Source organism: Bufo gargarizans, chromosome 3 (genome assembly GCF_014858855.1).
Source record: "Bufo gargarizans isolate SCDJY-AF-19 chromosome 3, ASM1485885v1, whole genome shotgun sequence".
NCBI lineage: Eukaryota > Metazoa > Chordata > Amphibia > Anura > Bufonidae > Bufo > Bufo gargarizans.
The window spans coordinates 6,323,470-6,339,866 of record NC_058082.1 but is presented as its reverse complement, the minus strand read 5'-3'; the positions used below and the strand labels follow the sequence as shown (position 1 = coordinate 6,339,866).

The 16,397-nt window shown below is 46.8% G+C and overlaps 2 protein-coding genes across 2 annotated transcripts in view; both read right to left on the bottom strand.

Moving 5' to 3' along the window:
* LOC122930746 overlaps positions 1 to 16,397 on the bottom strand; it is a 286,203-nt gene that overhangs the window by 193,784 nt on the left and 76,022 nt on the right. The window lies entirely within an intron of this gene.
* LOC122930745 (NACHT, LRR and PYD domains-containing protein 12-like) overlaps positions 1 to 16,397 on the bottom strand; it is a 42,835-nt gene that overhangs the window by 4,038 nt on the left and 22,400 nt on the right. Inside the window, exon 3 of the mRNA XM_044284321.1 lies at positions 5,801 to 5,971. Coding sequence (XP_044140256.1) covers positions 5,801 to 5,971 — 171 coding nt within the window. The remainder of the gene's footprint in view (positions 1 to 5,800; positions 5,972 to 16,397) is intronic.

Sequence of the window (16,397 nt, the reverse complement as noted above, 5' to 3'; positions counted from 1 at the left end):
ATTATTACCGTACTTCTGGGACACAATTACTGTTGGGGGCACTGTAGGAGCACTGTTACCACTAAGTGCACTCTGGCACAGATTTATCAGTATTGTTGGGATTTTTGGGAGCACTATTACTGTGGGGGCACCCTGGCACAGTATCAGCTTAGCACAGTTGTTTTTGGCAGACATTATGGTTACACTATTTGCTGGGTGCAGTTATTTTTTAGAGCATTGTGTTCCAATAATTATTGAAGGGGGCGCTATCTGTGTGTAACTAGTATTTTCAGGGGGTTTATCAGGTTATGCAGTATAGTTTTGGGGGTGCGTGATGGGATGTTGAGAAGGTGGGAGGATGATGGAAAAGTAGGAAACTAAGATGTCTGTCAAACTCTGCAGAGAGAAGAGATGGCTGAAAGAAATCATCATGGCGGTCTGGTCTGAATGGAGAAGATAAAGAAAGAGAACATCTACATCAAAGGAGACATCACTGGATGGAAGAGGTATGTGGGGCCGTATTAGGCTACTTTCACAACTGCGTTAGAGATTCTGGCAGGCTGTTCCAGCTGAGAATTCACTGGATCCGGCACTGCAGACTGAGTGCCCGCCGCCCCCATCAACTACAATGGGGTAAGGCAGAGATCCGCCCACAATCGGGGGGGGGGCGCTTTTTTTATGTTCGCCCTGTTGCGAAATTTTCCTAGAAATTGCCCTGCCTGTGACTTTGGATGTGATAGTCTCAATTTTCTTGTAGAGCTTTATTAAGAAAGGTGTGTAAAATACCGGTCTTAATAAATTGGCGCCTAAGTTCTCACCCAGCGCCGCTGCCTCTTTAAGCACCTGATAGGCAGGGTGTCGGGGGCCCCCACCAGTCAGATATTGTTCCTGAGGACAGGCCATCAATATCAAAGTCCCAGAGAAGACATTTACAATGCAGATACTTTTCAGCAGTTCTCTCCTATGACCGGGACCACATCACTGAAAATCAGACTTACCGTATTTGACAATTTATAAGACGCCCTTTTAGCAGTCAGGGAGATCCAGCACGGCCAGACCCTGACTGCTTCATCACAGTGATCAGGCAGAGCGCACATACAGATCTGCCTGATCAGTGAGAGAGTCGGCAGGAAGGAGAACCTTCCGTTCAGTGCACGGGAGAGGAATGTCCTACACTGTACTGAAGGGAGATGAAAACTACAGCTTAAGGACCGATGATGATGTCATCAATAGGAGGAGCCAGAGCAGGAAGACTGTCGTAGGGAGATGTGAGTTTTCAGTAAAGATGCTAAGTGTGTATGTGTAGCAGAGCTGTATGTGTGTAAGAGAACTGCATGGGTGTAGCATTTCTGTATGTGTGTATAGCAGATCTGTATGTGTGTATGGCAGTACTGAGTGTGTATAGCAGAGTTGTATGTGTGTATAGCAGATTTGTATGTGTGTATGGCAGATCTGTCTGTGTATAGCAGATTTGTATGTGTGTATAGCAGAGCTGTATGTGTGTATAGCAGAGCTGTGTGTGTACCAGAACTGTGTGTGTCGCACATGAATACTTAAAAATACCCCACAGGAGAAGCAGCGTGGCCGGACCCCACAGAGCAGTGACAGGAGACACATTAATGAGGGGACCACATGCACCATCGCTGGTTGTTACACCTGAAGTTCCGGACCTCGACGCCTCCACTTCACTAAACCACATTCCCTTCATAGAGGATCTAGAAAATAAGTTTTATTATTTTCCGTTGTCTAAACCTGGGGTGCGTCTTATAAAGGGAAAATCCAGTATATGACATATAATCCTATATATTGTGCAGATGATAATACCGCCATACTGTGGTCACATGACTCGCTGCTCATGTAACACTAATAGATGGATGTGTCCACCCTCGTGTGAAGGTCTCCAGTTTCTCATTATATCAATGTCAGGAAATGTCAGGAAAACCCTCGGCAGCCGCAGGTCACCTGACAACCACTAGGTGGCGCACACAGACTCATGTAGCAGGAGATATCATCTCACTGAGAGCCCTGTCACCTGTCTGAGCCGTATATTATACCTATACTCAGTGGCGGATTATAATAGGGACGTTCGGGTCGGCAGCCCCGGGCCCATCGCCGCTGGGGGGCCCAGCGCTGACCCGAACGCCCACATACTGTGGCGGGGCACGGGAGCGCATAGCTCCCTGTCCCGTCGCCGGTCACCGCCATAGGCTTCAGGCCTTGTAGGCCTGAGGCCTATGCGGTAGTGAAATCCCGGCGCAGGCGTGCGTGATGACGTCATCGCGCGCCTGTGCCGGGACGCAGCACTGTGACGCGCCTGACTCATCCCGCCTTCCTCTGCGAGCAAGCGCCTGGCCCTGGACATAGGTGAGTATTTATCTTTTCATTTTTTGTTCATTTTTTGTTTTTTTATTTCATGTGCCTACTCTAGGGGGGGGGGCAGTGGTGGGGGCAAATTATTATGAGAGGGACTACACTATGTGGGGGCAAATTGCTGTATGGGGGCAAATTATTATGAGAGGGACTACACTATGTGGGGGCAAATTATTATGAGAGGGACTACACTATTTGGGGGCAAATTACTAGATGGGGCAGTGTGGGGGCAAATTGCTGTGTGGGGGCAAATTATTATGAGAGGGACTACACTATGTGGGGGCAAATTATTATGTGAGGGACTACACTATGTGGGGGCAAATTGCTGTGTGGGGGCAAATTATTATGAGGGACTACACTATTTGGGGGCAAATTGCTATGTGGGGGCAAATTATTATGAGAGGGACTACTATGTGGGGGCAAATTACTAGATGGGGCAGTGTGGGGGCAAATTGCTATGTGGGGGCAAATTATTATGAGAGGGACTACTATGTGGGGGCAAATTGCTATGTGGGGGCAGTGTGGGGGCAAATTATTATGGGAGGGACTACTATGTGGGGGCAAATTTCTATATGGGGCAGTGTGGGGGAAACTATTGTGTGGGGGTAATTTCTATGTGAGGACAGTGGGGAAATTGCTATGTGGAGGCAAACTACTATATGGGGGCAGTGTGGGAGAAACTATTGTGTGGGGGAAATTGCCATGTGGGGACAGTGTGGGGTAATTACTATGTGGGGACAGTGTGGGGAAATTACTATGTGGGGGCAGTGTGGTGGAAATTGCTATGTGGGGGCAGTGTGGGGGAAATTACTATGTGGGGGCAGTGTGGGGGAAATTACTATGTGGGGGCAGTGTGGGGCAAATTACTGTGTGGGGGCAAACTACTATATGGGTGCAGTTTGTGTGAAATTACTGTTTGGGGGCAAATTACTATGGGGGGGCAGTGTGGGGAAAACTATTGTGTGTGGGAACAGTGTGGGGAAATTGCTATGTGGGGGCAGTGTGGGGGCAAATTACTATGTGGGGGCAGTGTGGGGCAAATTACTGTGTGGGGGCAAGCTACTATATGGGGGCAGTTTGGGGGAAATTACTGTGTGGGGGCAAATTACTATGGGGGATTACTATATGGGGCAGTGTGGTGGAAATTACTATATGGGAGTGTTGCTATTGGGGAGGCACTGTAGGGGCAATTCTATAATTTTTGGGGACACTATACAGGGATTATTGCCTGGAGCACAATATAAGGTGTTATTATTACTGGGGGCACTCTAGGGGACATTATAGCTGCTGTGGACACTATAGGAACATTTGGGGTAATTTATCAAACTGGTGTAAAGCAGAACTGGTTTAGTTGCCCATAGCAGCCAATCAGATTCCACCTTTCATATTTGACAGCTCTTTTGGAAATCCAGTTCTACTTTACACCAGTTTGATAAATTACCCCAATTATATCTATCAGGGTCACTATTTTTTCAGCAGTATAGTTCCTGGGGCATTGGGGAGCACAACGGGCACAGTATTGGGGGTGGCAGCAGGATGACACTGTGGGGACACCAGGATGAGGAGGTTGATGGAAAAATTTAGAAATCTAACGTGTCTGTTACAAACTGTAGAGACGAGATGCGGCTGAAAGAATTTGCCATAGTGGTCTGGGTCAAATGGAGGAGAAGAGGAAAGAGAAGGTCTACATGACAGGAGATGTCACTGGATGTAACAGGTATGTGGTGCTGTATTTGGGGTATTCTTTTTTAGTCTGAAGATGTCATATGGGCTAGGAAGAGACTGTGGCGCCCATTAAGCAAGGCAGCCTCTTCATACAAAAAAAACTAAACTAAACTAAAATGGAGGGGGGGGGGCCCTAAGTTGGGTAGACAGCCCCGGGCCTATCATGCACTTAATCCGCCCCTGCCTGTACTACAATATAAAGTACCGCCACATACTGCACTCGTCAGGCCACATCACAGTGTGGCACATCAGAAGCTTTAACCCCTTCAGGACCAGCCTAACAGAGGAAATGTTGGGGCACTAATAGTGATACAGATGAAGGGAAGCGTCCTATACTGGAGCCCGATATGTGATGATGTCACGTGTGGTTATAGACGTGTCACAATGTAGGTTGTGATGTGCGGCTTTATACTGTGACACGTGGCAGGCGGACAGCGCGCAGAATGCTGCTGAAGCCTCCAGCTTTACATGCCGATACATACGAGGTGAGATCACAGGCGGCCACAAACTGCAATCTGCAGCGCCCTCCAGAGGCCGCGGTCACACACAGCTTTTACTGGGGTTTTCTGAGATTTGGTGATTTTTGCAGTAAAGGTCTATGGAAAGTATCAGACAGAAGAGTTTTATTCCTGGAGTTTTTCTAATTATGTGTTTTTTCTGCCTCTTTGCAGCAGCGCGGCGTGCTGGAGATCTGGCGGTTTTACATCTTTCACTATAGAGAAAAACATTTCACAGACGTCCAGAAAGAAACGCGGCTGAAAACGGACAAAATCTGTTCTGTCACCTGCTGATGTTGCTGCGTTTTTTTTTTTTTTTTTTTAGTGACTAATAAAACATGTAAAACATTTCTGAAGTGCGGCTGAGTTCTGACCCCGTACGGGCTGATCTGTCCGTGTCCTCCGTGGACCGCTCACGTGTCCATAGATTTCCCTGTGTTCCCTCATACACCCTTTTCTGTCCGCACCCCGCGGGTCAGTGCAGGAACGGAGACATACAGAACTCCGTATAGTCGCCATATAAACCGCAGGCGCCATCGCGTTCTGTCTGTTCTCATCCACTGCATAGAAAGTGCATTACAGTTACTATTACAGTTACAAGAGAAAAAAACTAAAAAATCTTTAAAAAGTACAAATTCTAATCTCCCCCTTTTCCCGATTTTATATCTAAAATAAAGAATAAAAAATAAACATAATTGGTGTCGCCGCATCCGAAAATGTCCGAACTATTAAAATGTCCAAGTGATTGTCCCGCACGGCGATCGCTGGTTTTTGGTCACTTCACCCCCTGAAAATAATAAGAAAATAAAAAGATCAAAAAGTTATTTGTGACCCAAAATGGCAGCAATAAAAACTACAGCTCGCCCGGCAAAAACCAGCCTCCGCCCTGTAGATGGAGATAGAAAGCGGCCATGGGGTCCGGATACGGCCGGGAAGGACATTCAGATTTATCAAAGGTTTTTATTACTGTAAAGATAGTAAAATATAAAAGAAACCATATAACTGTGGTATTGCTGTAATTGTACCGATCCTCAGGATAGGGGCGTCAGGTCAGTTTCGGCGCACCGGCAACACCGTAAAAAAACAACACAAAAAAATGGAGGAATTGTAGCCCCAAAAAGAATGTTATCTCATAGACATAACAATGGTGCGGAGCATAAAATAGAATAAGCTCCATGTATAACGTGTGCCCCACATGTCTCCGTCCTGTACACGTCTCTTATACTCACCGTAATGTCTCTATCCTGCAGGCCGGACTGGACAGAGCCGCCATCAAGTCACTGAAGTGAGGACCAGACAGACGGTTATAAGACAGGTCCAGTATCTTCAGGGACGGGTTATTCCTTATTCCAGATGCCAACTGGATGCAGGAAGTGTCTGGTAGATCATTATGACACAATCTGTAAGAATAAGAAGATGAGATGTGGGTGAGGCGTCCACAGAGCGTCAGTATAAAGTCTGTAGATTGTGACTGTGGAGAGAAAATGTCCCCGGCTGTTAGTAAAATCCATAAATGTCATCACTAGAAGCCGCCTCTTGTGTGTAGTGGATGTCAGGAATGGCGGCAGCTGTATGATATGTCCATGTCCTAGAAATACAGAACCCTGAGGAGTGTCCTCACTTTATGGCATGTCATAAATCAGTGATGATGGCAGCACATGAATGTACAATAGTCATAAAGCTGGAGGAACTTGTGTCAGCGTCATCAGCTGCTGAGAGCTCTCCTTCCTCCATCATCTGTGGTTCTCAGTCTGTGGCCTCCATTCTCATTCCTCCACCATCTATTCTGGTCCCTGTGGCCTTCATTCTCCTTCCTCCGCTATCTATTTTGATCTTTGTGGCCTTCATTCTCCTTGCTCCATCATCTATTGTGGTCCCTGTGGCCTCCTTTCTCCTTCCCCTATCATCTGGCCTTCAGTCTGTAGCCTCCATTTTCCTTCCTTCACCATCTATTTTAGGCCCTCAGTCTCCTTCCTCCACCATCTATTGTGGTCTCTGTGGCCTCCATTCTCCTTCCTCCACCATCTATTGTGGCCCTCAGTCTGTGGCCTCCATTCCCCTTCCTCCACCATCTATTGGGGTTCCTGTGGCCTCCATTCTACTTCCTCCACCATCTGTTAGGGTCCCTGTGGCCTCCATTCTCCTTCCTCCACCATCTATTTTAGTCCCTGTGGCCTCCAATCTCCTTCCTCCGCCATCTATTATGGTCCATGTGGCCTCCATTCTCCTTCCTCCGCCATCTATTGTGGCCCCTGTGTCCTCCATTCTCCTTCCTCTATAATCTATTGTGGGCCTCAGTCTCCTTCCTCCACCATCTATTGTGGCCCTCAGTCTCCTTCCTTCACCATCTATTGTGGCCCCTGTTCTCCTCCTCACATTACTACAGGACACATGTGGCCCTCGCTCAGTCAGTTATTTGGGGGATGGATTATTAGGAGACATTACACTACATTCAGGGTTTCTCTGGATTCTGCTGGTATTGATTATTACTTATTGATAACGAGCAGTAATCGTCTCCATTCTGAGTAAATTACAGCCGGGGTCATCAGTAATAATACCGCCATACAGCTGTAATGTAGCACAGGCAGAGATGAGCGCTCTATGGCGGTAAGGGCTCATGTACATATTACAGCTCTGTATAACCTGGGAGTTGCTCAGACCCATAATCCGCCCCATAGAAGCAGATGTGTCCTTCCTGTCCCTCCAGATGTCTCTCAGGACATATGACACCTCCTCCATGTGGAGGCACAATGCAGGCTCTGATGAGGTCAGTCCGGGAACACTTACCTGTGTGTTATCCGGGGAGGGGGTCACTGCTCCCATTATGTGTTATACCGCGGGGGCAGGTATTACTGATAGCGCTGCTCTTCTCAGACATGAAGGACATTACTGATTGTGTTTTCATCAACTGATGTGTTAAAGGGATCATCAGAACCTTTATGTTATCATATAGGGGTCTGCTGAAGAATGTAAAGGGGTTACCCAGGAACTGGATATTGATGTCCCCAGGACACGTCATTAATATGAGATCTGTGGGGGTCCGACTCCTGGCACCTCCCAGCTGTACTCACCGGATCAGGAGAGCGCTGCCACCTCCTCACAGCTCACCAAGTACAGAGCAGTACAGTGTATAGCGGATGTGTTTGGTATTACAGAGCAGTATAGTGGATGTGTTTGGTATTACAGAGCAGTACAGTGTATAGCGGATGTGTTTGGTATTACAGAGCAGTACAGTGTATAACGGATGTGTTTGGTATTACAGAGCAGTACAGTGTATAGTGGATGTGTTTGGTATTACAGAGCAGTACAGTGTATAACGGATGTGTTTGGTATTACAGAGCAGTACAGTGTATAGTGGATGTGTTTGGTATTACAGAGCAGTACAGTGTATAGTGGATGTGTTTGGTATTACAGAGCAGTACAGTGTATAACGGATGTGTTTGGTATTACAGAGCAGTACAGTGTATAGCGGATGTGTTTGGTATTACAGAGCAGTACAGTGTATAGTGGATGTGTTTGGTATTACAGAGCAGTACAGTGTATAGCGGATGTGTTTGGTATTACAGTGCAGGACAGTGTATAGCGGATGTGTTTGGTATTACAGAGCAATACAGTGTATAGCGGATGTGTTTGGTCTTACAGTGCAGTACAGTGTATAGCGGATGTGTTTGGTATTACAGAGCAGTACAGTGTATAGTGGATGTGTTTGGTATTACAGAGCAGTACAGTGTATAGTGGATGTGTTTGGTATTACAGATCAGTACAGTGTATAGCGGATGTGTTTGGTATTACAGAGCAGTACAGTGTATAGTGGATATGTTTAGTATTACAGAGCAGTACAGTGTATAGCGGATGTGGTTGGTATTACAGAGCAGTACAGAGTATAGCGGATGTGTTTAGTATTACAGAGCAGTACAGTGTATAGCGGATGTGTTTGGTATTACAGAGCAGTACAGTGTATAGTGGATGTGTTTGGTATTACAGAGCAGTACAGTGTATAACGGATGTGTTTGGTATTACAGAGCAGTACAGTGTATAGCGGATGTGTTTGGTATTACAGAGCAGTACAGTGTATAGCGGATGTGTTTGGTATTACAGAGCAGTACAGTGTATAGCGGATGTGTTTGGTATTACAGAGCAGTACAGTGTATAGCGGATGTGTTTGGTATTACAGAGCAGTACAGTGTATAGCGGATGTGTTTGGTATTACAGAGCAGTACAGTGTATAGTGGATGTGTTTGGTATTACAGAGCAGTACAGTGTATAGTGGATGTATTTGGTATTACAGAGCAGTACAGTGTATAGTGGATGTGTTTGGTATTACAGAGCAGTACAGTGTATAGCGGATGTGTTTGGTATTTCAGAGCAGTACAGTGTATAGCGGATGTGTTTGGTATTACAGAGCAGTATAGTGTATAGTGGATGTGTTTGGTATTACACAGCAGTACAGTGTATAGGGGATGTGTTTGGTATTACACAGCAGTACAGTGTATAGTGGATGTGTTTGGTATTACAGAGCAGTACAGTGTATAGTGGATGTGTTTGGTATTACAGAGCAGTACAGTGTATAGTGGATGTGTTTGGTATTACAGAGCAGTACAGTGTATAGTGGATGTGTTTGGTATTACACAGCAGTACAGTGTATAGTAGATGTGTTTGGTATTACAGTGGGTGGGGGAGGGGATGGGGCGATAGACCCGTCCCATTTACCATTTTCTATGCCTGTTTCAGTGGCTCAGTAGCGGTCTTGCACTTAGGACTGGTGATGGATGCCCCGAAGTTAAGGAGAGGCCGGCGCGTATTCATAACTTTAACGGATTTACCGCCAGTTTACTGCTTTATTTACGTTAATAATATAACCCAGGATTAGGGATTATTCTGGATTAGGCTACATTCACACGTCCTGTTTTTTCTATAATCCGATTTTCTGTCCGTTTTTTGTGGATCCGGATTTGGTATTATAGAGCAGTACAGTGTATAGTGGATGTGTTTGGTATTACAGAGCAGTACAGTGTATAGTGGATGTGTTTGGTATTACAGAGCAGTACAGTGTATAGCGGATGTGTTTGGTATTACAGAGCAGTACAGTGTATAGTGGATGTGTTTGGTATTACAGAGCAGTACAGTGTATAGCGGATGTGTTTGGTATTACAGAGCAGTACAGTGTATAGTGGATGTGTTTGGTATTACAGAGCAGTATAGGAAAAATTCTTACCTGGGATTTTACTTTCCTTGAGTCCGTAGGCAGCACAGAATGGGTTAACTTTGTTCTCATCCGATCCCCGGACCGCCCACCTAGATAAAAGGTACAGATTAAAATAATTAACTCATTATCGGTGACCAATAAAAGGCTACCACTTCAGAACCTCCTTGTGTTAATACAAATAGACTCAGACCAAGAATTATGCCAAGAAGAAATTTATTAGGGAGGGTATACTTGTGCTGCCTACGGACTCAAGGAAAGTAAAATCCCAGGTAAGAATTTTTCCTTTCCCATCTCGTCCTACGGCAGCACAGAATGGGATTTTCATAGATCACAAGGGGGGGTCTCTTCATTGAGAGCTGCAGACAGAACCCCGGTACCAAAGGCTGAGCTCCTAGCGTTAACATCCAAACGATAATGCTTGACGAAGGTCAAGGATGAGGACCAGGATGCTGCATTGCAGATTTCCTCCATCGAGACTTGTGCGACCTCTGCCCAAGAAGTAGCCGTGGCCCTGGTGGAATGCGCTCTCACTGGAAACGGAGGAGGTAACTCTTCCAGAGAATAAGCTTCCAATATTGTGGTCTTGATCCATCTTGCCAACGTATCCTTAGAAGGAGAAGAACCCTTCCTTGGCCCAGAGAAGAGGACAAAAAGGTTCTCCACTGTTCTGAAATCCCTTGTCCTCTGTAAATAGATAAGCAGGGCTCTTCTAACGTCCAACGTATGCAAGAGTTTCTGGTTCTCATCCAGAGGCTCAGGAAAGAACACTGGGAGGAATGATTCTCTATTCTTGTTCGCTGCTGAAGGGATTTTAGGTAAAAAAGCTGGCATAGTACGGAGTAGAACCCCATCTGGCAGAAAACGTAGGTACGGAAACTTTGAAGATAAAGCCTGGAGTTCGCCCAGTCTTTTGGCAGACGTAATTGCTGTCAGGAACAGAGTCTTGCAGGAGAGCCATTTGTAGTCCACTTCCTGTAAAGGCTCAAACGGGGGAGCTGCAAGTCTTCTTAGTACCAGAGAAAGATCCCAGACCGGAACCGGGTCTCTATGAACAGGTTTGAGCCTCTTTATCGCCTTAAAAAAACGGAATATCAAGGGATGATGAAGGAATTCATTCTCTGTTACCGAGTTTATTGCCGTCATATGGGATCTTAACGTATTCGGCTTGAGCCCTTTCTGGAATCCGTCTTGGAGGAACTGCAAGATGGAAGAAATATTGATGGTCTCATGGCCGTTCTGCGACATCCAGGATAGAAATTTCCGCCAAACTTTAGCGTACTTCCTGTTGGTAGAGTCCTTCCTAGATGCCAGCAGGGTGTCAATCACCGATTGTGACAGGCCCCTTCTCTCCAGTCTGCTTCTTTCAGCCTCCAGGCCGTAAGATGTAGATGCTGCAGACTCTGATGATACAGGTTGTCCTGTAGCAGGAGATCCGGCCGCAGGGGAAGTCTCCAGAAGTTCCCCCTGGACAGGTGAAGTAGAAGGGGAAACCACGACCTTCTTGGCCAGAAAGGTGCGATCACAATGGCCTGAGGCTTCTCCTCTGCTATCTTCCGAAGAACCCTCGGGATGAGAGGTATCGGGGGAAATATATAGACGAACAGGCGTTCCCAGCTCATGGAGAAGGCATCCACCACTGTTGGATTGTCGAAGCTGTTCAGTGAACAAAACTGGCTCAATTTCCTGTTCCCCGCTGTTGCCATTAGATCCCAAGCAGGAGAGCCCCACTTCTCCGTAATCTGGTGGAAAACGGACTGATTGAGCTCCCATTCGGCTTGGTTCACCATTCTCCTGCTCAGACGATCCGCTTGCATATTGCAGCAGCCCCTGATATGCGCTGCTCTTAGTTCCAGCAGGTGTGATTCCGCCAAGCTGAAGATAGTCTTGCACAGCTCCAGAAGAAGTCCGCTCCTCGTACCTCCTTGTTTGTTCAGGTAGAACACGGTAGTCAAGTTGTCCGAACGGATCAGAACTGATTTCTCCAGAATATCGGCCTTGAAGTGGCGAAGAGCCAACAGAACTGCCTTCAGCTCTTTGTAGTTTGACGACTTCCCCCTGTCCTCGTGCGACCAGAGGCCCTGTGTCCACTTGTCCAGAAGATGGGCTCCCCATCCCTGACCGGAGGCATCCGTAGTAATGATGACTGGGGACAGGAACCGGAAGTTCTTTCCTCTGACTAAGTTTTCCGTGCGTAACCACCATCTGAGGGACCGAATTGTCGCTGGTTCCAGCCTGATCCTGGCGTCTAATCTGAGTCTGGAGAGTCGCCAAGCCCGTAGCATATTCAACTGGAGATCCCTGCTGTGGATATTCGCCCAAGGGACAGCCTCTGAAACTGATGTCATATGACCCAGAGTCTTCATAACCCTTCGTACTGAAGGGGAGTGGAGGGACATTCAGAGTTCTCATCTCCTTCTTCAATGCTTCCACCTTTGGCATAGGAAGATAGAGCTTCATGGCGACAGTGTCTACTAGAAACCCCAGGAAGATTTTGGATGTTGCTGGGACCGTATCCGATTTCTCCCAATTTATCAGGAAACCTACAGATTGTAGGAGGCTCACTGTCTGCTCCAGATGTTGATGCAGAAGCTTCTCCGTAGCGGCCACCAACAACCAGTCGTCTAAGTATGGGAAGATCTGAATCCCCCTGAGGCGAAGTTCCACTGCAATGAATACCGCCATCTTCGTGAATATCCTCGGGGCTGAACATAACCCGAAAGGAAGAGCTCTGAACTGGTACCGCAGAATGGTTCCACCTCTCTTGATGGTAACTCTCAGGAACCTTCTTGACTGTGGGTTTATCGGAATATGCAAGTAGGCGTCTTTGAGGTCTAAAGAAGCCATGAATAGGTTTTTTCTGAGGACAGCAGTAATGGACCTTATAGTCTCCATCTTGAAATGGATCTTTCTTAGATGACGGTTTAAGTAGCGCAGGTCTATAATTAGTCGACTCTTCCCATTTCCTTTGGGAACGCAAAAAATTCTGGAGTAGATCCCAGAGTCCTTTGAATCGTCTGGAACTGGCTCCAAAGCTCCTTTTTCTATGAACTCTCTTAATAAAAGGAAGATCTGAGGGTCTCTCGGTTTGTTTATAGTGAACCTGTCCCTTGGTGCGTGATGGAACTCCAGACTGTAGCCATTTCGAATGATGTCCAGCGCCCAGCTGTCTGATGTGATTTGGAGCCAGTTCTGGTAAAAACGGGATAAACGACCTCCTACTCCTACAATTCTGGCGTCAGAATTCCTGTTTCTGAGGCCTATTGTCCTCCGTCTTCTTCTTAGTTTTCTCCGAGGAACCCCAAGTTCTACGGTCAGGTCTTCCTCGGTTTGAGCGACCTCTAAATCCTGATCTTCTGGGATCCTGCCTGTAGGAACGAAAACTCCTGGGTTTCTCCTTCCGTTTGGTATGAGGAAAATTCAATACTTTATCCTCCATATTTGCTTCTAATAGCTTATTCAGGTGAGACCCGAACAATTCTCCTGGCTCAAAAGGGAGGGAACATAAATTGTTCTTCGAAGATGGATCCCCAGACCAGAGTTTCAACCAGAGCGATCTTCGTATGGAGTTGGTGAGAGCCATATTCTTCGCCGTAAACCTAATCGTATCCACTGGGAAATCACAGAGGAACTCTGCTGCCAGCTTCAGGTTAGGTATCTGTTTCAGGAGTTCCTCTCTGGAGACACCGTCTTCAATGTCCCTACCAAGATGGCTTAACCATACTCTGAGGGCCCGAGCCACTGGGACTGATGCCATGGCAGCTTTATTAAGGGATGCAAGGTAGGTGTGTGATCTCTTAAGGAGGCTGTCCGCCTTCCTCTCCATGGGGTCTTTTAACAAGGCCGAGTCGTCAGATGGAAAAAAGGATTTCTTGGCTAACCTCGCCACCGCCGGGTCTACCCTAGCAGGGCCTTCCCAGCTTGAGGATTCTGCCGGATCCGTCTTATACACTGCTCTGAATCTGGAGCCTAGGTTCAGCCTTGCCACCGGATGTTCCCACTCCTTACGCATCACCGAATCCAGAACAGGGTGACCTGGAAACACAGACGCCTTCTTCTTCGGGAAGTAGAAGAGATTATCTTCATCATGGCTACTGGCCTTTTCTTTACTGGTCTCCATGATACCTTTCACTTCTTAATTAGATGATTCGTATCAGACTTGTTGAAAAGAAAGTTATCTTCTAAAACAGGAGCCTCAGAACTAGAGGAGATCTCGCCCTCCGATCTTGATTCCACTGAAGAAGAAGACGGAGACTGACGTCTCCTCTTTTTTGATGACTTCTTAGACTTAGCTTGTTTAAGGAAGGCCTTAAATAGGGACATCATCTCGGCAGTGTCGTCCTCCGACGCTTCACCTGGATGGGAGCATTGCTCACAGATATTAGAGGTATGATCCCCCAGAAGTGGCTGTAAACAGGAGATGCAGCGTGCAGATTCAGTTCTCTGCTTCTTCTTTGCAGGTACCGGTTCCTGTGTGTCCTGGAAACACCTGAGGCAGAGATCCTGCAGGAAGTCATCAGGGAGAGGTTGTTCACAACCCTGACACAATCTGTGTCTGCTCTTACGAGCCCTCTTGCTGGATGTGGAGGACATCTAGGGAAACAGAAGAAGGGCATAAGTCACTCAAGCAGAGTACAAGGCAGTCAGGGGGTTAAGTGCCTGGCAATAGGACAGGTGATACCTTAAAACCGCTAGAGCTCAGCTGCCTAAGGACCAGGGCAACTGAGCTCTGCAAAAACCCGCTTTTTATACCTCAGAATTTGAATTTGGCGCCCAAGGAGCAGGGGCGCGTACCTATGACGTCAGACGCATCGCGTCTGCGTTCCACGATGCGTTCCAGGAGGAACCGGAAGTCACTCCTCTGCTACAGCGGTACAGCGATCTACAACCAACGCAATGGCCGGACGCTGGAGAACGCAGGGGGAGGTAAGCGGGACGAGAGTGAAGCCAGGAAACATACATGGCTGCAGGAACACTCTCTGGCCTCGACCTGGGAGAACCAGGTACAAACGGCCATCTCCAAGAGGATCATAGGTGGGCTTCATCCTTCCGATGAGGACAATAAAAAAACACAAGGAGGTTCTGAGGTGGTAGCCTTTTATTGGTCACTGATAATGAGTTAATTATTTTAATCTGTACCTTTTATCTAGGTGGGCGGTCCGGGGATCGGATGAGAACAAAGTTAACCCATTCTGTGCTGCCGTAGGACGAGATGGGAAAGTGTATAGTGGATGTGTTTGGTATTACAGAGCAGTACAGTGTATAGTGGATGTGTTTGGTATTACAGAGCAGTACAGTGTATAGGGGATGTGTTTGGTATTACAGAGCAGTACAGTGTATTATGGATGTGTTTGGTAGTACAGAGCAGTACAATGTATAGCGGATGTGTTTGGTATTACAGAGAAGTACAGTGTATAGTGGATGTGTTTGGTATTACAGAGCAGTACAGTGTATAGCGGATGTGTTTGGTATTTCAGAGCAGTACAGTGTATAGCGGATGTGTTTGGTATTACAGAGCAGTACAGTGTATAGAGGATGTGTTTGGTATTACAGAGCAGTACAGTGTATAGAGGATGTGTTTGGTATTACAGAGCAGTACAGTGTATAGTGGATGTGTTTGGTATTACAGAGCAGTACAGTGTATAGTGGATGTGTTTGGTATTACAGAGCAGTATAGTGTATAGTGGATGTGTTTGGTATTACAGAGCAGTACAGTGTATAGTGGATGTGTTTGGTATTACAGAGCAGTACAGTGTATAGCGGATGTGTTTGGTATTTCAGAGCTGTACAGTGTATAGGGGATGTGTTTGGTATTACAGAGCAGTACAGTGTATAGTGGATGTGTTTGGTATTACAGAGCAGTACAGTGTATAGTAGATGTGTTTGGTATTACAGAGCAGTACAGTGTATAGCGGATGTGTTTGGTATTTCAGAGCAGTACAGTGTATAGCGGATGTGTTTGGTATTACAGAGCAGTACAGTGTATAGTGGATGTGTTTGGTATTACAGAGCAGTATAGTGTATAGTGGATGTGTTTGGTATTACACAGCAGTACAGCGTATGGTAGATGTGTTTGGTATTACAGTGGGTGGGGGAGGGGATGGGCCGGCAGACCGGTCCCATTTACCATTTTCTATGCCTGTTTCAGTGGCTCAGTAGCGGTCTTACACTTAGGACTGGCGATGGATGCCCCGAAGTTAAGGAGAGGCCGGCGCGTATTCATAACTTTAACGGATTTACCGCCAGTTTACTGCTTTATTTACGTTAATAATATAACCCAGGATTAGGGATTATTCTGGATTACAGTGGTACTATACCTACTATACATGAAAAATAAAAGCTCTTTGTGCACATATTTGATCATACATGTGTCAGGCCCATCTACCGGCGTCAATGCGGTTTCCACAGATAGGTACCTAACACTAACAGAACTGCCTCGCCTGGGCCTAACCTAAGCCTGTTAGGGTGAGCTGCCGGCATGCTAGCATTATGGATGTGCACCTGTGACCAGGGCCATTTTTAGAGGCGGATGAAGGGTGCGACCGCACGGGGCGCATCCCTCAGGACAGAAGAGGGGGGCGCCGTCAGCAGAGCCCAGGGCCGGAGGGGGGCCCTTTCTGACT